This window comes from Syngnathus scovelli, chromosome 8 (assembly GCF_024217435.2).
Source record: "Syngnathus scovelli strain Florida chromosome 8, RoL_Ssco_1.2, whole genome shotgun sequence".
NCBI lineage: Eukaryota > Metazoa > Chordata > Actinopteri > Syngnathiformes > Syngnathidae > Syngnathus > Syngnathus scovelli.
The window spans coordinates 17,054,088-17,075,270 of NC_090854.1; the positions used below are offsets into that span (position 1 = coordinate 17,054,088).

Here is a 21,183-nt window from a genome sequence, read left to right on the forward strand (position 1 = left end):
CATGGAAATGTGCACACGATCGACACTCTTCAGAGGCGGTCACTTGAACGCACCTGGTTCGGCCATTTTTTTTTTTTTACATGAACGCACCCCTCGTGATTTATTTACGTGTGTATTTAAATGTCGCCTCACAAAAAAGACACTTATTTCAGCCTCCATTCTGTCCTTTTTTTTTATTCCCAGAATGGAGGGTAAACTCTGTCACCCTAGATTCTCGATCCTGATTGGACACGAAGTCTGAGTTCTTTGGGTCGGTTCGACCCATGCATTGATAGCGTCCACGCTGATAGCGTCCAAATATGAGGTCAAACAGCAGATGTGCTCGGTATGGCCAAGGTTAAATCTTCCTAATGAGGGCAATTTAATTGCCAGCTCGATGACACGCTGTACGCATGCGCAGGATCTAAAGGAGGAACGGAGGGAAGGGGTGGGGGACTGGATGAAATTAGTGTGGCGTGGGCAAGGAAAGCAAGAATCTCACTCTGCCTATTTCCCGCAAAAAAATCAGTAGAACTTCCGGGTTCTATATTTTTTCGCAATTTCGCCTTTTAGGCAGCGATTTCCCTTTTACAATTACTTCATATTGCCATGAATTTTAAGCTGTCAAGTTCTGGAATGTGATTTCGCTTTCGAAATTTAAAGGCTTCAATTTTCTGTGTCCGTTCAAAATGGCTGCCATGCTTTTGTTGTTGTTGAGAAGGTGATGGACGAATGAATGGTGAATTTGAGTTATTTAATTGAGTTTTCCGACAAAATAGTTTCGTGATAGTTTTAAGAGGAGAGTAGGAGCAGTTTAATAGCATTAATTTGATATTTAACGCGTTGGAGATTCGCACGTTTGCACGTCACGTGACATCTCCCCTCAGCCCGTAAATGTAGCGAGAGTGAGCTGTCTGTATCGCCGGCGATCTTCGAACGTTGAATTGGCTGGTGTTGGGTTGTGCGCATGCGCCTTCCGGGATTAATGTCAAGGCACAAAAGTGGCGCTTCACCGTGTCGAGCTCTACTCCGGTAAGAATCAACCTTGTCTCCTCCAAATTTCCTCTCACTTTTTGTCCATGTCTTCTAAAAGCCCTCAAAGTGTAAAGTTTGGGCAACTTTTTGGCCGTTGCTTAGCTTCGCCGGGCCTCCCCTTACCCCCGCCGCCCGCGTGTCTTGACACGGGCGGCGAGGAGACACGTTTAAGAGTTGAATGTGAACGATGTGTGTCCCAGTATTGTTCATTTGGAGCCCTAATGGCGGACGCTAGGCACTGGTTTCCCGCTGGGTGGCGACGGTGGTAATGGTGTAAGGAGGGGGAGGGGGTTCCTCATATGTTTATGGATATTGTCTTCGCTTTTTAGCCCCCTTTTGTTATTTTAACCACGAACTCCACAAGGGCTGGCGTTGCTTGTTTACAGCCGCATGACACAATCGAAGCCCGGTTCATGTGATACGTAACGCCGGCGGGGGTGGCCGTGGTGGTGGGGAAGGGCGCCCCTATCGGTGGCTCTTTGCCATTGCAGCCTGATTGCGCCACGGTTGCCGGCGAACTTTTCAATTAAAGCAGGTAGGCCCCGAAATGGCCATTGAACCTCAAGTCCGGATTCGGTTTTAGTCCATTTGAGTCGTTTTCACTCGTGTGCATGTGCGGCTTGTGACGTTTCAAACCTCGTTTATATGTGCGCGTTGGTCCACAATGGCGCAGTTGGACCACGTTTTTCTGTAGAACCCCCCACCCCCTCACAATTTAGGAGCGCCCCCCCTCCCGCTCATCACGCATGGGGTTTGAAAGTTTGTGGACCAGCTAAGTTGGTTCCGGGCGGGGGGGTGCACTTCTCAGAGGCTCGGCCACGGAGAGTTGAACGTGGCGCCACTCGTGCCCGGTTCCTCACATCCACCCCCACACACACACACACACACTATAACAACAACCGGAACGGACGCCATTTGCAGTGTAGGCATACTTTCGACGCCCGTCTTTTTTATCTCCTTTACCTCTCCTGTGTTTTTATTTAGCGCCAGTTGTGCAAATGACGTCACTGGGGCAACATGACGATGTTCACAAAGACCCCCCCTCCTCTTGACAATCTGGTGATTACGTCATAAGGCTGTGGGGGAGGGAGTTTTTTTGAGGTCTTAATTTATTTTTCATTCATGTCGTCTGCATTGCAGTCGTTTAGCTACTAAACTGCAGAGGTCAGGCACCTGCTAGGGACTAGTGGTATATTCAAGAGTAGGCTTTTATTGTCCAAATGTGTTTTTTCAATAATAATAATGAATGCAATTTACTCGGGGTGACTGGTTGTGATTATGTGCTGTATCGTAGAAAGTGCCTACCTTCCATTTTAAATATTTACATGGAATTTTTACCAATGTCTTCCAAATGTCATTGTGATCTTTTATATTATGTTGTGTTGCATTTCTTGTTTATATTGTCCAGATGTGCATACTACTCAACCGTAGCTTGCCTAGCATCTAGCTTGATACATTTACTAGGGGAGATGCTTTAGTTTTTACCAACGTCTTGCAAATCTCATTTTGATCTTTGGTATCTGGTTTTGTTGCATGCCTTGTTGTGCGATCGTTAACTCAACTGTAGCATTAGTTGATGTGAGGTGTTTACTGGGCTTTATTTTAGCCCCAGATATGGAAATGATTATGCTATGGTATTTTGATGATTTGGGTCGGGGTTGTATTGGAAGTCTTAATTTTGTTTTCTTTATTTTCATGCAAATGTGTTGACAGCTCTGCATTGCAGTCTACCCAATTGCAGAGTGTGCCAGCGTCTGGTAGGGACGGGAAGGCCTTTCTTTGTACAAAAGCATTTTTACAATAATGCATAACGTATAGCATATTTTCTTATCTAGTACTTTGGTGTTATTTACTCAGCTGCAGCCAACACCCTGTCATTTTCGAGTAAGATGTTTGCTCGGAGTAACTTTAATTGTATTATTACATTTTGTATACAAATGGTACACTGAACTGCACTTGAGGATAATATGTTCACTGTAATTGAGGACAGAATTGAATGAATGCTATTAAACATCAGCTTTACAGATGCGTTATATTGACCATTTTAAAAGCTGCCACCACAGTCACAGGTACGCTTTGACTGTGTTTTGTGTGAAAGGCACAGGCTGTGGCGACCATTTTGTGGACGGTCGGTGTGAAACTGTCAGTCATTGATGTCAATCTTAGTAACAGTGTATCACTTAGGAAACAGCGGGCTTTTATTTGTTGCCTGGATGTGAGGTCAGTTTGCAAAAACATGGGCTTCCTGCTCCCAAGCATGTCGGCCCGCACTTCCTGTCACATGGCTACCCCCCCAACTCCACGAAGGCTCGTTTTTCACTTCAAAATGGCCACACGCTAAACCTGCAGCCCGTCTAGGCGGCACATCGGAACGCACAAGCGATGCAATCGATTAATCATGCCTGTGATGCGTCAAGGGTCAGCTTTTGATGCAGCAGCTTTTGCCGCCGTCGCCCTCGTGAGCACGTGACATGAAAGGCAATCCCCCTCTCCTCCCGTCCACGACAGCCCCTCCCTTTTCCCCTCCCTCACTGGCCGTTACCCGGCCCCCTGACGCGTAGGGAAACGACACGCCAGATGTAGCGCTAAGAGAGCGTGTCCCCAGTGGTGGGCCTTGCTATTGCCATGGCAACCAAGGTGTAGCTTCACAGGTTGCTGCGGCAACAAGGGAGGGGGGGGGAAATGGGCCAGTGAGAAGGGGAGCAGGATTGGCGGCGGTTAGCACAAAGCCCTATTTTGTCCGTTTTATTTTGAAAGTCGTTTGCCGGCTTCCGCCGGACTGTTGCAGGTTTACACAGGCGTTCTTTGATGAATTACACAAAGTCCCTTAATGCAGACTTTCCTTGGAATTGGCGAATCTGGATCCACTTCCCTCAGTCACATAATTGAGCCTCTCAATTGGCCAGCAAAGCGCGTTTTCACGTGTGTAAGGTAACCACACCAAATGGAGATTTGATATCAAGCAACATATTTGGAGATGGCGAAAGAACGTATCGGCATGACACAAGCGCCTTTCATGTATCATCATCATCATCATCGGTTTAAAGTCCGTTTTCTAGCTTGCACAATCATGCACACTGGCCATCCAAGACAACCTTTTCACATCTCTCTATTCTGCATAGAAGATACTGATTGATGAATTGAAGTGGACTCACAAAAATCCCAAATCCATTTCATGTTCTATTAATTCTTTGGTGCTTGACGAGCCTCTTTCCCACACTTTCCTCATAATGGGTGTATCTGTACCTGCAGCAGCTGGTCTCGGGAAGAAGGTGTCTCAGGGGGAAACGGGATTCTACCTAATTGCCTTTTTTGTGCCGGGGGTGTTGCAGGTGGTTGCCTTAGCGATGGACGGGGAGTCGGAACCCAATCCTGCTGTTCCGGAGGAGGAGGAGGTGGCGGCGACGCCGGGGGCAGCGGCAGAGGGGGACCACGAGGAGGCCACGGCGGCGCCCACCGTGGAGGCCCCAGAGTCGGTTGCCGCGGCAACAGATGACGAAGAGGCACCAAAGAAGGGCGGCGGCGGCGAGGATGATGACGACGTGGTTTTGGTAGAAGAGCAGGCCTCCGAGCTGCCGCCACCTTCACAGGAGTGTCCGGAGGACCCCGCTGCCATGGAGACGCAAGACGCGTCGCCCGCTGAGGCAACACCCGCAGCCGAGGCCGTGACCCCGCCCGCCGCCACGACGCCAGATGCGTCCGAGCCCTCCAACCCTGCCTCGGCAGCCGAGCCCATCGTCATCGATGACGAGGAGGAGCCTGAAGAGAAGCAGGGCGGCTCGTCGCCCGCCAACCTCAGCTGCACGGAACCACGTTCAGATATCCGCATCGCCAACGTCACGACGCTGGGCCAGAAGAGGGGCGCCGGCGCCCTTCCGGGGGACGCTCAAGCTGACTTGATGATCACCTCTGTGACATCCCTGCAGGGAGAACAAACGGTAAGGTGGCAATTCTACATGGTGCACACATTTAGATACCTGATTTGCAGCTGTATGCGAGGATAGCAAAATTCACATTCAGCACGTTACCGCGGCATAGTGGAAAATGTGGACCTTCTGTAACACAAGCCCCCTTTCCTGCAGTCAGTCGACAGCCCGGCAGAGGAAAATGGTCTGCAGATCAGCAACGCCTTCAGCCTGACCCCCGATAGCACGTCCAAAAGACCGAGTGCTTCCTTCAACCCGGGGCGTGGCTCGGCGGTGCAAAATGGCGACGCGGGGACGCATAGCAGAACAGGTAGCGCCAGACCCTCAACACGCACAGAAGCTACAAATATTCCCTAGTAGGATCAAGCCCGTTTCATACTGTCCATCAACTTTAATATAATTTGTTTATTCTTTTTCTAAATAGATGACACGGGCTTCTCTTGTTCCCCCGCAGACTCGTGGATCTCCCAGTCGGCGTCGGTGCCCCGCAACCAAAAGCAGACGGGGGTGGACTCTTCGTCGACCGCCACTTCCCTGCCCAAACCTCCGGGACAGTCTTCCTCTTTCTCGCCAGGCACCCAGCCGCAACCCAGGACTGTGAAGGTAACGTTGCATGAACCATATTTGCCTCGTATTGAAATCATATTTGTTCTTTTTAGACTCTGTTGTTGTAAGCGTTGTTTGTTTTATGTAAATATTTATTTAAAATAATCGGCCAATTCATTGGTTAGTAGAATTTTTTCCATGCCAAATATCCACATTCCCATCCAATTTATCGCAGGTGACTTGTGCAAACTGTAAGAAGCCACTAAAGAAAGGTCAGACGGCATACCAGCGCAAAGGATCTACGCACCTCTTCTGCTCCACCACCTGCCTCTCCGCCTTCTCGCACAAACCCGCACCCAAAAAAAGCTGTACCATGTGTAAAAAGTCAGTTTGGGCTTGCCGTTCTTGTGGGAGTGCGCTATTTGGGAGCGGCGACTGCTAACATCACGATCGCCCTCGCCCACCCTGCAGGGACATCACCAACATGAAAGGTACCATCGTGGCCCAGGTGGACTCGAGCGAGTCCTTCCAGGAGTTCTGCAGCACTGGCTGCCTGGGCGCTTATGAGAACAAGCAGAACCCGCCCAAGTCCAGCCTCAAAAACAAATGCACCGTCTGCGGAAAGCTCACCGAGGTCAGTTTGTAACCAAGATCTTTTTCCAGGAGATAGCAAGTCTGGGCGTGCTTGCAGTCTGCATGCAGGATGTGGAATTGACAAGACTTTGTTGCGCGCAGATCCGCCACGAGGTGAGCTTCAAGACGGTGACGCACAAGATCTGCAGCGACATGTGCTTCATTGTGTACCGCCGAACCAACGGGCTCATCATGAACTGCTGCGAGCAGTGTGGGGACTACCTGCCCAGCAGGGCCTCCGCCAACCACTTCCTGCTGGTGGACGGACAGCAGAAGCGCTTCTGCTGTCAGAAATGCATCAGGGATTTCAAGCAGGTACTCTTGAGTTTCACTCCATGGCTAATTGCAAGACGTTGTGTTGTATTTGTATTTTTTTTCCCCCAATCATTTCTAGTGGATCTGTTTTTTGTTCTTGTTCACGGTTAAACGTTTTCAACGTTGCAGTCAAGGGCTTTCACTGTAGATTCTTGTTCAATCATTCATGCGCAGTAATGACTCGATCATTTCCTCCTTCAGTTTTTCCCCTGAACAAGCTCTCAGCTGAACAATTTGGTAGTTGCCACAAGTTGAAGGCTGAAGTGGAGTCGTTGTTGCCTGGCAACAAGCCCTCATTAAACCAACCATACTTGTGTCTCGGCAGCTCAGCCACAAGTATTGGGACACCTCCAAAATGATACGACATAAAGTGTTTCGAATTTCAGAGCCTGCTTTAAGTGCACTCTTCTTTCTGGTCTTTCGTGTGCGTCTTTAGGCTCACAGCAAGCTGGCGAGCTGCCTGACATGCAAGACCCTGATCAAGACGGGCGAGGTGGTCCTGGGCCTGTCCGCCGATGGCGCCATGGGCTCCTACTGCTCCAGCAATTGCATGAACAAGGCCAAGATGGCCGCCACCACCTTCCACCGTGAGTAAACGCAAGTGAGGGTGACTAAATGTGCAGGTTAGCAAGAGACGATAAAGTAGCTAAACAGGACAGCGGGGCACTCAAATGCAGCACAATGCGAGTCACCGGCAACTTATCCAAATGAAACTTTTAGAGTGCTAATAGGATGCCGCGTGTACTCAAATGTTGGTCAAATAAGATCCAAATCAAGCTTCTTTTCGTGGGAATGGAAATCAAATCAGGACATGGCAAGCTACTGAACTAAGACACTAATGTGCCACACCTTGTCACACAAGATCCAAATCTGAGGCTGAGATTCCTGTTGAGGAAATAAGAATAACCACACAAAGTAGAAACCAAACCACAACATGAATTCAAATCCACAATTGTAATAAATGTGATTTTGTTCCCAAAGAGCAACCCTGTACTTTAACGACGTGTGTTTTGTTCAGACGCGGAGCCGTCGTGTCACTTCTGCAAGAGGAACGCGTTACCTCAGTACCAGGCCACACTGCCCGAGGGAAACGTCCTTAACTTCTGCAGCTCGCAGTGCGTTACCAAGTTCCAGGTGCACACTCACTTGGTTATCTTTGGTTATCATTATGATGATGGTCATGATTTTTTTGGGGGTGTTTTTTTTTTTTTTTTCTTTTTTCTAAGTCTGGTGGTCATGATTACAGAACGCCACACTCCAGACGACCACCAATGGACAGACGACACTGTCCACCACCAATAACAGCACGGTGCAGCTCAAGTGTAACTACTGCAGAGGAATGTTCAGCGTCAAGCCGGAGACGCTGGAGTGGGAGGTCAGATGAGGCGCTTTCCAAAGAAATATTTTATAAAAATTATAAAGGTGGAGGCCCACTGAGTTATGCGAGGGTGAGCTCTGCGTCTGACATCTGTCTGTGTGTCCCTCAGGACAAAATGTACCACTTCTGCAGCAAGGTTTGCTGCGACGACTACAAAAAGCTGCATTGTATCGTTACCATGTGCGAGTTCTGCCAGGAGGAGAAGACGCTGCACACCACCGCCAACTTTTCGGGCGAGAAAAAGCCCTTCTGCAGCGAAGGTAACGAGAATAGCCGCCACCTCGTGCTTTTTTTATTATTTTTTTTTTTTTTATTAATAATAAACCACGCTTCATTTTGTCTGCGTTGTGTGTTCCAGGTTGCAAGCTGCTGTTCAAGCAGGACTTCATCAAACGTCTGGGCCTCAAGTGTGTCAGCTGCAACCACTGCAGCCAGATGTGCAAGAGAAGCGTCACGCGCCAGCTCGGCGGCATGACGCGGGACTTCTGCAGCGAGACCTGTGCTAAGAAGTTCCACGACTGGTACCACAAGGTCCGCTTTGGAAAAAGCACTATAAACAGCCACGTTGAAAGGAAAATAATGGGAATTAAATTGCAACCTTATGAGAATAGAAAAAAGAAAACCGTCTGTAAACTGAGTGTCTCTCCGTGTCCACTAGGCGGCGCGCTGCGACTGCTGCAAGGTTCAAGGACAGCTGACGGAGTCCGTGATGTGGCGCTCGGAGATTAAGCAATTCTGCGACCAGCAGTGTCTGCTCAGGTTCTACTGCCAGCAGAACGAGCCCATCATGGCCACGCAGAAAGGCCCCGAAAACAGCTGCACGGGTACACGGCAACGCCGCATGCAGACTGAGTCTCCACTGGTGAAGTTGTTTTGTAGTGGACTTTTTGGGGGCCAATGGTCCTAGTATTAAAAAATACAACTCTATAACGTTGTTTCACTTAACATAAAAATTGTTGACCGTGTCCGCCATTTTGTTTGTTTTAGTGTCATAAACTACTATGCGTTTCCTTTCAGGTATTGTATCACAAGCTTCCAAACTTGGGGTGAGTGTCATTTTTAGTGACGTTTACAGTTTCATTCTTCTTGATGTCACTCCCCTAAATCTTGTCTTCCCCGACGCAGCTGGTGAGCCAGGGCACGGCGGCGTACGCGGGCGGCGGCTTGATGAGGGACGTCAAAAACAAGGCGGTCCTCTGCAAGCCGCTCTCTCTCACCAAGGCCACCTACTGCAAGCCACACATGCAGAGCAAGCCCATACAAACGGGTGAGCATTTATTTACCACAGCCGTCACTCAACAAAAATTGACTTTCTCGCGTGAACGCAGATGTGGATGACGGCGTGAAGCGGGAGTACATTCCCGTCCCCATCCCCGTGCCCGTCTTCATCCCCGTGCCCATGAACATGTACTCGCAGCTGACGCCCACGCCGCTCTCAATGCCTCTACCAGTAAGACATGAGCTGACAAGTATTACTAGTAGTGGTGGGTAATGCTTTCCAGAGTTCCAGCAATCTTGCCATCATTCTGATCAATAACGTACCAAACATTGAGCCACCTCCTGCCCGCGTTTAATTGTTGACAAAAATTCAGAAGAACAGAAAGTACAGAAATAGCATCGGCTAGATTTGGTGCTAATGTTGACATTTGTGGTTTGCTTAACTATCTCTGCGTGTCGCCCCCACCTCTGCCAGCTCCCCGTGCCAGTCTTCCTGCCCACCACCTTGCAAAGCACAGAGCAGATTGTCCAAACCATCGAGGAACTGAGAAACAAGACTCCCTCAGAGCCCGTCGCCGTGAAGGAGGACTCGTCATCCCTGACAGAAGGGACATCGGACGATCAGAATGAAGGTAGCAGTCGCGAGCCCAAAATGGGCCTCCGCAACCTCAACATAGAAGAATCACGTAACACAGCCCGCACCACTTGATAATCACTCAGGATAGTCTTTCAGAGGTGTCCGTAGATGATCTTAAGGGGGGGGGAAATGCTCATCTCTTTCAGATGTGAAGCTTGAGAAAGACACAAGTGAGCCTGAAGTTGAGGAGATGATCACCAGCAGCCCAAAGCAGGAGCAGGAGGAAGAGAAGGAGGAGGTGAAGACAGAAGGGAACGTGGACCTGAAGAAAGAAGAGGAGGACGACGATGCAAGTTACATGGACCTGGAGGAGGACTTCCCTCTAGGTAACATATTGGGCTAGATTACTCTAGTCCACTCGTCCGTAGGGGGCGCTGAAGCGTGCTTGTGGTTTGTCATCATGAGCTTCTAAGCAACTGCTGACTCATCGTTGGTCTCCAAATGCTGTGTCATTCTCTGATTGACGTTTCCTTCCTCAGCTTCGGCGGCGGTCAAGGAGGATGCGGAAAAGCAGGAGGACGAGCGGGCACCGCGACCTCAGCCAAGGACACGAGTATGCGCCTTAATGTGTTAGCAATCACAATGCCACACGGACATTTAGTCGGGATTCTGCGAAATATTCACCTAAACACCAGACTTTCAATTTAGCAAGTTCCTGGTTTATTCGCATCAATTCCCATTAACACCCATGTTTGAAAGCAGCGAAATTTCACAAGTCTATTTTTGTCCCAGGGGAGCAAGAAGCTGGCGGTGGAACGCAACTTGGTCAGAACCTCGTCGGTTCGCTCGCCGCCCCTGAAAGCTCGCTACGGCCTCAACGCCTTCAGGCGCTGGATGAGCCCCACAGCGGACCCCCAAACCGCCGAACCGGCTCAGGTCAATCCCACCGAGACCGACGTGCTGAAAATGTCTGCCGGCGAGCTGAACGACAAGCTGAGCGGCTTCGTCAGGGAGGTGTGTCGACCCAACGGGGAGCGATACGCCCCGGACAGCATCTACTACCTCTGCCTCGGCATCCAGAAGGTTGGCGTCCTTTCACTTAGCAACAGGAAATGTTGTCGCGATGTCCTGTGATTTAAACCTTTTGCTGTTCACATCCTGAATATTGTGATGATCATTTGAATATGAGGACATTAACATCACATCAACACTCATTCAGCCATCGATTTGACCAATTGTAAAATGAATATTTTGGTTTCTGTTTTTCTTCTTAGCATCTTCACACCAATGGCCAACAGAAGGACATCTTCAGCGACCCCTGCTATCAGGAGTTTGGAGAGGAGCTCAACAAGGTTCTGAAGGACTGGAAGCCCTGCCCGCTTCCTGATGGTGAGCCTTAAAATTCCGCTTGATTCTTAAAACATGTGTTTTACTTATTTGGCTGGATTTATTGTCTATTATTAGGCAATCCATTTTTGATAACCACTACATTAAATCATTTCTTTAACATTTTTATATAATGCTCGGCCTCCTTGCAGGTTCCGCGTGGAGCCGCGTAGACGAGCACTGCCTGTGGGCATGCGGTCATCTGGGCGGCACCACGCCCGCCGTCCTACTGCGCTCACTGGTCTACCTGAACGCCAAGCGCATGCGCTTGCGCAGTGCCCAGCAGCACCTGGGCCTGTCCTTTGCCAGCGTCTACGGCCCGGACGCCACGCACCCCGTCACCACCCGCGAGTGCGTCCGCGTGCCTTCTCCCGTCTCTCAGGGTGAGTGAAAGAAGCTTTGCGGTCCTGTAGTACGTTTTGCATTGGTTTCCTTCGACAGCAAGAAGCTAAATGCACTTTTAAAGGTATCGATTGGACAATAATGAAGTTATCATATTCGTTATAGACAAAATATTCTCTTCCGCATTGTAGTTGAAAAGGAGTCCCGCAAGAGGAAGCTGGACCATCAGGACTGCGAAGAAGACGATACGGGATCACCTGGTCCCATCATGGAGCAAGAGCGACAACTTTTCCAGCTCTACCGCTCCAAGTGGTACGTTGCGTACCTCATGGCTGATTCCATCAAGCAATTTGCTTTGATGTCAGTCTTGGAGGTTCACTGTATGTCTCTTAAATGTTGGAAGTTGGTGTCCTGTGATTATAACCCCATGCTGTTCACATCCTGAATCTTCAGTGATGACATCTAGATGATGAGGACTTCCTGTCACGCTTAGCCGCGATGTCAGTAAATCACTCCGCCGGCGCTTTTATAACAAGCGTCTTCTGCTTTCCCCTCGCCGCAGCCCGGCCACGTTGCTGGAACGCACGGACTTCTTCTACGCCCAGCCCGATCCCGCCTGGGACGGAGACGGCGATTGGTTCTCCCCAACGCCGCTAGAGCACCACACGCTGGAGAGCCTCCTCGCCAGAGTCCTGCTGGTGCGGGACATTTACACGGACTCGCAGGAGCAAGCGGAGGAGGAAGGTGACGCCGAGTAGCACGTCTACTTTGGACACGTAGATTGTTAGTAAATCCACAGGAAGGCCATAGTGAGTAGCTCTTCCAACATTTTCTTATGTAAACCTCCTTCATTCCTACCACTGAGCTCCACGACACGCCGCCCACGGTGAGGAAAAACTGGATGGGAGTGGTGTCACGTTTCCAGTGTGTTTCCGTTTTATTTTCCTCTGGGGTGGGGGTGCATCCAGACAGTTACGGAATGTAGCCAGCTAACGATGTGCCGCCGCCAAGCCCGATTTAAATGCTGGTGATGTCGTTTGGAGAATTCATTCAAAAGCGCCACATTTGAAAAAGACAATCAGCACAACAACTACAAGCCTTTTAGCTGTTGCCTTAGCATCCCATTCTTTAGTAGAGCAGGACATGCAGTATTTCCGAGTGTTATATCGGAGTTTTGCTGTGTACTCCAATATTCCGGAAGGGGTACTCGTTCAGGCTGAAAAAAGTAAGAACCCACGTTCGTAAATAGACAAACATTTTGTCCATTAAGTCGCATTCATTGAAAAATGTTACTATTATTCACCTATGAAAACTTCCACAAATGCAATAGCTATGTTTTTGTTTTTCGTTGTTTTTGTTTGTTTGTAGAAGTCCAATATTTGGGAAATGAAAGAATTTAGGCTGAGCCAGGTTCTACCGCACCATTCCAATTCCGCCACTCTTTTTATCCTTTGTCACTTGTCCCGCGGTTACGTTTCCGCGCAACATACTTTATCCAGTAATGCAATGTTTGCCCAAAAGCTTGGCGCACGCAAATATTAGCTAATACCACACTTGTTCCACACTCGATGTACATTTCGCCTTCCGTTTGGAAAAAAAAGGACGCTGCTATTTCCCTGCTTTTCCAACAATGCCATATTTGCACAGTAGCTTGAAAAGTGCAAATATTTGGGCAGAGAAGAGTAAAAGCACACCCGCCCCAAACATTTTTTTCCCCACATCTGTTGAGAAATGTCGTAACTTTTAGTCGACGTTCACTTTTTTTTTTTTATGTATGCTTTTTGCAGAGTGGCTGTTAAGAATTTGGGCTGAGAAAAATAATGGCACACTTGTTCCAAATTAGCCACACATCTGCCATTTGTTGTCGCATTTACTGAGGAATGAAATTAACACGGGTTGTATACGCTTTTGCCGTTTAATTTGTTCTCAGGAAAAGTCCAGTAACTTGGACTACCCACGTATTTACGTTGAGAAGAGTAATACTTCATCCATTGCGAGCTCGATGTACATTTTGTTTTATTTGCGTCTGTTGGAAAATGATGCTGCTATTCAACGTTCAAAGAAGAACGACAAAAGATTAACAATGCACTTATTGTATTTTTTGTCGCACATTGTTTTAAGTCATACCTGTTAAACGACAATTGATATTTTAATTTTGATTTTCCTTTGTTGAAAAATAATGGTCATTACACGACGTTAAAATGTTGAGCAATTTGATTTCTGCGAATTATACAAACCTGAAAATTAAGTTGAGCAAATAGCACTCCCGCTTTAAATTAACTTACTGCTATTTGTAGCGACTAAAGTTAGGGCTCTCCCTAACAAATACAAATGACCAATTCGTTTACAAGCAGCCGCTAGAGGGCGCAGTAGAAAGCAAACCAAAAGGGTCTCCTCAAACGACATCACCAACAGGCAACGTAGGGTCGCACGCTCACTTGGGCTGGACTGTTTTGGTGGCATTTTGTCGACAAGGAGGGGCGGGGCGGTATAACTGGGCTAGTCACGAAAGGGACAACGAAAAAACACTCACCATATTTTTTTAAAAACATATTTATTTGTCCTTGTTTCTGTGTCCTCCTTTTGTACTTTTCATTTTTTTTTCCCATAAAGCTCCTTTATAAAAGAAAAAAAAGGAGATTTTCCACAGGAAACCATGAAAGGCGAGCAGCTTGTTTTGGTTTTGCCGTTGTCCCGTTTTTATTTTATTCATCTGATTCCTCCCAAGAAAAAGACTAAACTCAGGTTTGCGTTGAGAGGATTTGCCGTCAAAATGACTTCAAATTTGTTTTGCTACTTGCTATATTTGCTTGGTTGAAATGTTGGGCGGCAAGCTTATTTTGGATGAATTGCGGTGACGAACGGAGCATCTTTTTCGGAGATCAGCGCTCTTTAGTCCGCCTACAGGGAGGCCGGTCGGGTTTGCGCCTGATTACCGGAGTTGAATCGGAAAACCTTTAAGCGAACCCGTCGGGGCGGCGTTGATGCCAACCTGGGTGTCGCCGCTGACTCGGGTGTGAATGTGCCTCAGTGTGTAAATATGAACGCGTGTGGTGTGTGCTCGTCTTCAATAAATGAACTTTTCTTTTTCTTTTTTTTCTAATCACACGACTCTTGTTTTTATTCAAAATGTGATTTCATGTATGCTTTAAATGTAAATGTACACTTGTAATTATGTTTATCATTCCATTGTTCACAATTTTTCTTTGCATATCAGCTACAGAAAGAACACAGCTGAAGTGTTGAATCTACTTGGATTAGCAGAATGAGGTAATATCTGTTTTTATAAATTGGTCTTATTTATCTCCCTTTCAAACATATGTTGGTCATTTGTACTTGTTTTTTGTTAGATGCTGCACAGGTATCTGATGCTAATCCAGAAATTAGGTGTCGTCTCAATTGATTTTAGGAATAACGGATGATTCAATTATTCAACTTCTCTCCACTGGGGGCGATGTCATGGCACTTTCAACTCAAGTTTTCGGTCACACCGTAGAGGTGAGTTGTAGAATCTGGCTAAGTGGACTGTAGAAATACTACTGGGTTGTGTGTATATGCCTTCCCCCCATCCTCCAAAAATGTGGATGGCTGCTCGTACCAGAAAGGTTGACTTAAGCCTCATTTTGTCATTGTTGGCCAGACTCCAGTAACTTGCCCTATTCAAGTGCTGCCGGCGAGTGTCAAAAACATTTTTGGTCACCCCCGCGGACCGTTTTTTATTGTTCGGCCACAATCCCCAAGCCTTTCAGGGGCCACAAAGAAAGCGCTGCGCTCAGCAGCGGCGGTGTGGGAGAAGCGCGGGTCGGGTCAGGTGCAGGGGGAGGCAGTCTATAGGCGGCCCACCCGGCCTCCTCTATCACATGATTGAAACTAATGTGGCGCTTTAATGATGGAACGAGACATGACTTGGGGATAGATGAGGGTAAATGTTAGTCGCCAACACCCTTTTAGCTGTTTATTGCACTATTAATAAATAGAAATGGTTCAAATGTAAAAATGCTCTAGTGACTTAAGACTCTAGGGCCTGACGGTTACTAGGTCACGCCCCTTTAAGAGGCGCTCAAACATGAATACAGTGCAGACAGGAATCGATGCAAAAAAAAAAGCGTAATATTTATCTTAGTTTTTATTTGTAAATCACATGAAAACGTTTTGCAAGTGATAGAAACAAATCCTGGCCTGACCTGTAGGTGTCCCCGCAGAGCTTATTCAAGTCCCCGACACTATTACACCCCCTCACCCTCTTTCCTCTTTTTCGGATTGTATCAGTCAAAGCAAGCCACATGACTGCAATATTGCATCAGTGGACATTATAATAGTTCTAATGTGAATAATCTGTGATATGAATTTAATACTTTGTAATAATTTTGAAAGCAAATGCTGGCCAGACATCTGTGGAGTACAGACCACAAGAGGAACAAAGTCATCACACCCCTGAAATACAGAAAGGTTGTGAGGGTGTGGGGGAGGGCGAAGGGGGTGTAAGGTATTTGTCCAGTGGGTAGAGTGTGAATTTGTCAGATGATTAAAGGCTAAAAATAACTCTGCTCCGACCACTTGAGTGACAAACTTTTCCAACTTGAAAAGCTCAACGCAGACTACAGGCCGCGAGGCTCATGTGAACGCTCGTCACAGTGAAGCAGCCGAAGGTCGGTGTGGCGTGCGAACCGTTGACGTGTGTGAGCCGAGTGACGGCTGATGAGCTCGTCTGCTGTCACTCCGCAGCCACTGACCACTCGTGTATCGGACCCGCCTGAGGGTCATGGTGCCGCTTGTCACGTGTCTGTTATTGTGCCCTCTACCTGGTTAGACTCGAGCGTAATCGTACTGATGTCCAACCCAAGAGACGATTCCCCAAAATTAGCAATGTCAAGATGATGCAGTCGACTTTTACACTGCGCCCAAATAATTAAGATTTTTTGATAAGTCAATTGTAATGATATGACCCTTATCCAACAATAGCAAATTAATTATTGATACACAATACTCTAGTACAAAAAAGTTTTATTTAGTAACAGTTTTTGTAAACATTTGAGGTAAATGAACATTTACATCAACTTTACAAAAGGATCATTCACACACGCGCGCGCACACACGTGAACACGCACAAACTGACATTCTACTTTTGTCGTCATAAAATGAATAACTTTTTGTTTTTTTCAAATTTCTTTAAAACTCTGCCTCTGCTGTGAGCAGATGTTAAGACATTTTTAAAAAGATTTTATGTTCCTTAGAGGACGCTCTCTCGTTCTAGCAATGTTAGATTTTGTTTCCTACATGTGCAAATCAACTACTAAAATGTAAACTGGAGGGAAAAAAATGCAAAATACTGTCAGAATGTTCTTCTCATTTTTGCTGCGTAAAAATAAGAAATTGCATCTTTTTGGTAAAAAGGCCCTGAAGATAGCGCTTGGGTGAAAGTGTTTGAACGACATCTTTGGTTTTTGTTATACTTTGTGAGTGAAGCCAACTTCATTGGATGTGTTTGGAAAAGTCAAAGTATGTTACTTACAAAAAGTCTGTTGTTTTGTGTAGAATTCAATAATACGATTCATTTTGTGTCAAGTGCCATGTTAGCGGTTTGAGACTCCCTCAGGGCCAGCCCGTTGCTCTGTTCAGGGGGCGGGTGCTGCAGTGCATTGTGGGTACCGATTTAAAACCGGGCACCCACAGGAGTCCATTCAGTGCAGCTAGAAGAAGAAAACAAAACAAAACTAGATTTTCCCCGAAAGAGTCCTCAGCCCCTTTCACACTGGCTGGCTTTTCCCGGGTCGTCACTGTCTCGGCGCGTTTAAAAAGTAGTATCACAAAGGGGTCAGGGGACCGAGGTGTAACATTTAACACCCGAAACTTAGTTGTGTGAAAGCTCACTAACTTGTCAATGTACCCGCTTCACTGGGCTCTGCTCGGAAGGCTCAAAGTCGAACTTAGTAGTATCAAAGCCACACGAATGTCCCTCCTAGGTGGGTTACGTGCGAAACGGAAAGATATATGCCACCTTTTGGTATCATTTTGCCGTCAGGAAGTGTCGCTTTCCGGGTTAGGGAGGCCCGGAGCGGGGCTCATACCGCTAAATCGTTGGCTCTGACCCGGACGCTGCTGCTCTTGCTGGCCCTACTCAATCGCCGAGGGTCCGGTGTGGTGGTCACGGGGGGCTTGTGCATTTCCACCGTAGTGGTGGAGTGGCACTTATCAGACTCGTTGATCTCGGACCCCGGGCTGCTGCGGGTACTCGGACTGGTACTCGGGGTGGCACTGTGGGCGGCGTCCACCACGGGTGGCTGGTTGGATGAGGAAGAGGAGGAGGAGGAAGAAGACGTGTGCGTGGGGGACGTTGCTTTCAACTCCCGAGTTTGCTGCTCCGTGGCCAGGTTGACCCAGTTCTGCTGGGCGGCCAGCCGATGGTTGTTGTTGTTGCTGATGTAGTAGTGGGCGACGGGCGCGTGTTGACGGAGGGCCTCCTCCTGCTGCAAGTTGTCCATCTTAAACTCCGGCCGGGGCAGGAAGGCCCCGCTGCCGGCCGTTACGTCCGTGTACTTGCCCCCGGTCCCGGGGGTCGAGCACTGCGGCTCGCGGGCGTCGGTACGGGCGGAGCGTCGCGCGGCCTCTTGCTCCTGCGAAATAGTGTTGGTCATGCCCTGCTTGAGCTTCTTCCAACCCAGGTGGTAGATCTCCAGCAGGTTGAGGAAAAGCGAAACGCAAGCCACCACCAGCATGAAGATGATGAAGATGGTCTTCTCCGTGGGCCGTGAGATGAAGCAGTCCACCTTGTTGGGGCAGGGCCAGCGGGCGCACTTGTACAAGGGCTGCAGCTGGAACCCGTACAGGAAATACTGGCCCAGGATGAAGCCCACTTCAAAGAGAGTCTTGAAGATGATGTTGAAGACATAGGTGCGCAGCAGAGCTCCTCGGATGCGGATTTTGCCGTGCTCGTCCCGGATGGGGGGCTTGGCCTTTTTGCTTCGACGCCCCCCACTGCTATCGCCACTCCTGTACAGCAGCTCCTTCTCCTCCTGGAAGCAGAGGGACAGATCTTCAAACCTCATCTCGTAAGCATTAACGTCTTGAAATTGGCAACCCAATTAAGGTTCCCCTCACCTCTTCCTGGAATCTGTTGGCTTTTTGCAGTTCGTCCTCCTTTTCCTTGCGCTTCTCCTCCATGCGCACAATATGCAGCACGTGTCCCAGGTAGATGAGCGTGGGTGTGGACACGAAGATGATCTGCAGGACCCAGAAGCGGATGTGCGAGATGGGGAAGGCCTGATCGTAGCACACGTTCTCGCAACCGGGTTGCTGCGTGTTGCAGGTGAAGTCGGACTGCTCGTCCCCCCACACCTCCTCGGCGGCGGCGCCCAGCACCAGGATCCGGAAGATGAACAAAACAGTCAGCCACACCTTGCCGATCACCGTCGAGTGCTCCTGGGCGTTCTCCAACAGACGCCCCAGAAAACTCCAGTCACCCATGCTTCAAGACTGCCAGCCTGTGGACAACGTCGGGTCTGGAAGAGGGGCAGACGACAGACGGCGCTCAGGTAAAATAACATCCTCCAATTTAATTTGCTGGAATTGGAAACATGCAAACTTCGCACAGTTTTCTTTTTTTTTTAATTATTACAAAACGTGCATGGTGGGCCGATTGAGCACTCCAAATTGTGTGGCCTGTGATTAGCTGGCAACCAGTTCAGGGTGTCCACCCTAAGACTTTTGGGATAGGTTTCAGCGCACCCACGACACTCGTGAGGATAACCGATTTACAAAATGGATGGACAGTTGTTCTCAAAGACACAACTTCGTCTCTTACGGTAAACCTCAACACATTTCATCTACTGTACTAAACTGTCCTCTCTCTCTCTCTCGGTCGCTCTCTCTTTCTGTACGGCAGGCAATGCTTGCTCGCCTGCTCACCTGTTCGCTCCACTGGCCAGCAGGCATGTGCTGAGATCGACATTATCACGCTGCAAAACACACACATGCACACACACACACACACGGGAACAAATAGCGACACCACCCTCCTTTCAACTGGCTACCCACTGTACATGCCTCATTGTAATTATTAGCAATACTAATTAAAGAAGCCCTATAAAAAACTACCAATCAGAAAAAAAGTTATAGTTATGATCCAATTTTAGTTTGTATGATCAGATATTTTTTAGCATGTTGGGGTGGACTCCATAAAATATATTTAAAGTATTCCAAAATTAGGATGGAACATGTTTCATCCTAATGTTATGTTGTGAAAAAGAATCATTCAATTCTGAGCTATGTGGGTCATTTTATTTTAACTAACAATGTCATCTTTCGTAGCATGTTAATTATAAAATTAAAAGGAGGAAAAACTTACAATAATGTTGCTGTTTTAAAGCTAATAAATCCATGGACTGATGCTCTTGATATTCTCCACACCTGCGAGAAGCACAAATGGTGAAAATTAACATTATGCAACCTAAACGAATGTAAATAAAATATTTCCCGGCATTTCGGTGGCCTGGTAATGCCTTTCCCCCCAAATTAAATAACTTTAAATCTTGTAAATTTCCAATGCAGCTCTTGAATTCCCATAAAAAGGTGGACAAGCTCTTTAAAAAGTAGCAAAAATGTAAAGGTAACACACACAGAGACACACAAAAAGTGACAAAGCAGAGGCCACTAGAGCAGGCACCATTGTTGGCTTTGTTTGCACTCCAAAGACTAATTAAAACGCCCATAATTCATATTGAAATATCATAATAATCATTTCAGTGTTTCTTGTGTGCCAGTAAAAAAAAGCATAGATGTGCTCATACCTTGACACAGCAGAAAGGACGCTCTTTAAAGTGCACGGCAAAAGCTCACATCCTTTGGGGGTGCCCCTGGGGCAGAAGTCCCAGCCCCCCCTCTCGCCCCCCTCCCATGGAGTAAAAAAAAAAAAATCAGCACGCCCTCTTCCATCTATGTGTGGCCCTGCCCGTACTTGGGTGTGACCTCCTCTGGGTGCCTGAGAACTATAAGAAAATAAATAAGAGAAATAAACTTGTTTGGTTACGTGGTGCGTTCAGGTGTCAACCGGCTTTCGCCACTCATGTCTGCACTGCCAGTCATTACGTGCCTGAGTGAAGTTGCCCCACGCCCACCACCCTGTGCACAGCCCCTGCCTGACCCCCCCCCCCACCAACTTAAAAAAAAGTTCAAAAGGCGTCATGAAAATAAGTAGTTTGCACACAGATGACATCAGTGGAAAACACAGAATTATGCATGAAACAGAAATGAATCAAATATATATTTCTAAATATGTAGAAAATGTCGGAGTAATACAAATAAGAACATGCCAGCTTTTAAACATTAAAGGGTAAATAACAAATCTTTCAGGTATGAGATGGTAAAATAGAGCAAAATTATTTTAAAAAATTCAAATTTTTGATTAAGAAAAATCACATTCAATATATTGAATATAATTGTCTATAAAGGTTAAAGTTAAGCGTGTTACGACATCACTTGTTACATAATTTGTGTAATTAGTGATCACACCCTTCCAATAAGCTAAAAAAAAAAAATCCCCCATCGGTGGGGGCAAGGGGGGTGGGTTATTTTGGGAGCAGGGAGGACAAAGACAAGGTTCGTCTTGTTATTGAGGGGGAGGTTGGCAAGTCGGCTGCGATTAGCGCGCCGCCAGCCGCTAAAATAAGACAAGCGTTGAAAGCTGATACAACGCAACACACAAGTAACACACGCACTTTTGGAAACCGTAAAGACACTTGGCACGTTGCTAGTATTACTAAGCAATTTGACGTCAACAAAAAGAATTTAAAAGTAATTTTACTTCATTTTATTTGTACAGGTGTACGCAAAACTTTTGAAATTCAACAGTG

At 47.5% G+C, this 21,183-nt stretch overlaps 2 protein-coding genes across 3 annotated transcripts; one reads left to right on the plus strand and one right to left on the minus strand.

Annotated features, from left to right (window-relative positions):
- Window positions 1–857: 857 nt before the first annotated feature.
- Window positions 858–14,438, plus strand: zmym2 (zinc finger, MYM-type 2). Of its 2 annotated transcripts, none has more exons than XM_068651532.1 (24): window positions 858–1,011; window positions 4,347–4,952; window positions 5,097–5,250; window positions 5,365–5,543; window positions 5,722–5,870; window positions 5,958–6,120; window positions 6,222–6,434; window positions 6,871–7,021; window positions 7,453–7,568; window positions 7,681–7,809; window positions 7,922–8,072; window positions 8,171–8,343; window positions 8,471–8,636; window positions 8,830–8,858; window positions 8,938–9,079; window positions 9,141–9,262; window positions 9,506–9,662; window positions 9,814–9,993; window positions 10,147–10,220; window positions 10,400–10,690; window positions 10,882–10,996; window positions 11,146–11,376; window positions 11,527–11,647; window positions 11,898–14,438. In XM_068651532.1, the coding sequence occupies exons 2-24, from the start codon at window positions 4,362–4,364 to the stop codon at window positions 12,091–12,093; spliced, it is 3,993 nt and encodes a 1,330-aa protein (XP_068507633.1). In that variant the 5' UTR covers window positions 858–1,011; window positions 4,347–4,361; the 3' UTR covers window positions 12,094–14,438. The 2 variants fall into 2 exon arrangements, with proteins under 2 accessions (XP_068507633.1, XP_049585194.1); XM_049729237.2 differs by having other exon boundaries at window positions 5,395–5,543.
- Window positions 14,439–17,397: 2,959 nt separating this feature from the next.
- gja3 (gap junction protein, alpha 3) lies at window positions 17,398–20,439 on the minus strand. The gene is made up of 4 exons (XM_068651537.1): window positions 20,122–20,439; window positions 19,680–19,741; window positions 18,434–18,834; window positions 17,398–18,348 (listed from the first exon to the last, which is right to left on the minus strand). The coding sequence occupies exons 3-4, from the start codon at window positions 18,797–18,799 to the stop codon at window positions 17,398–17,400; spliced, it is 1,317 nt and encodes a 438-aa protein (XP_068507638.1). The 5' UTR covers window positions 18,800–18,834; window positions 19,680–19,741; window positions 20,122–20,439.
- Between the last annotated feature and the right edge of the window lie 744 nt (window positions 20,440–21,183).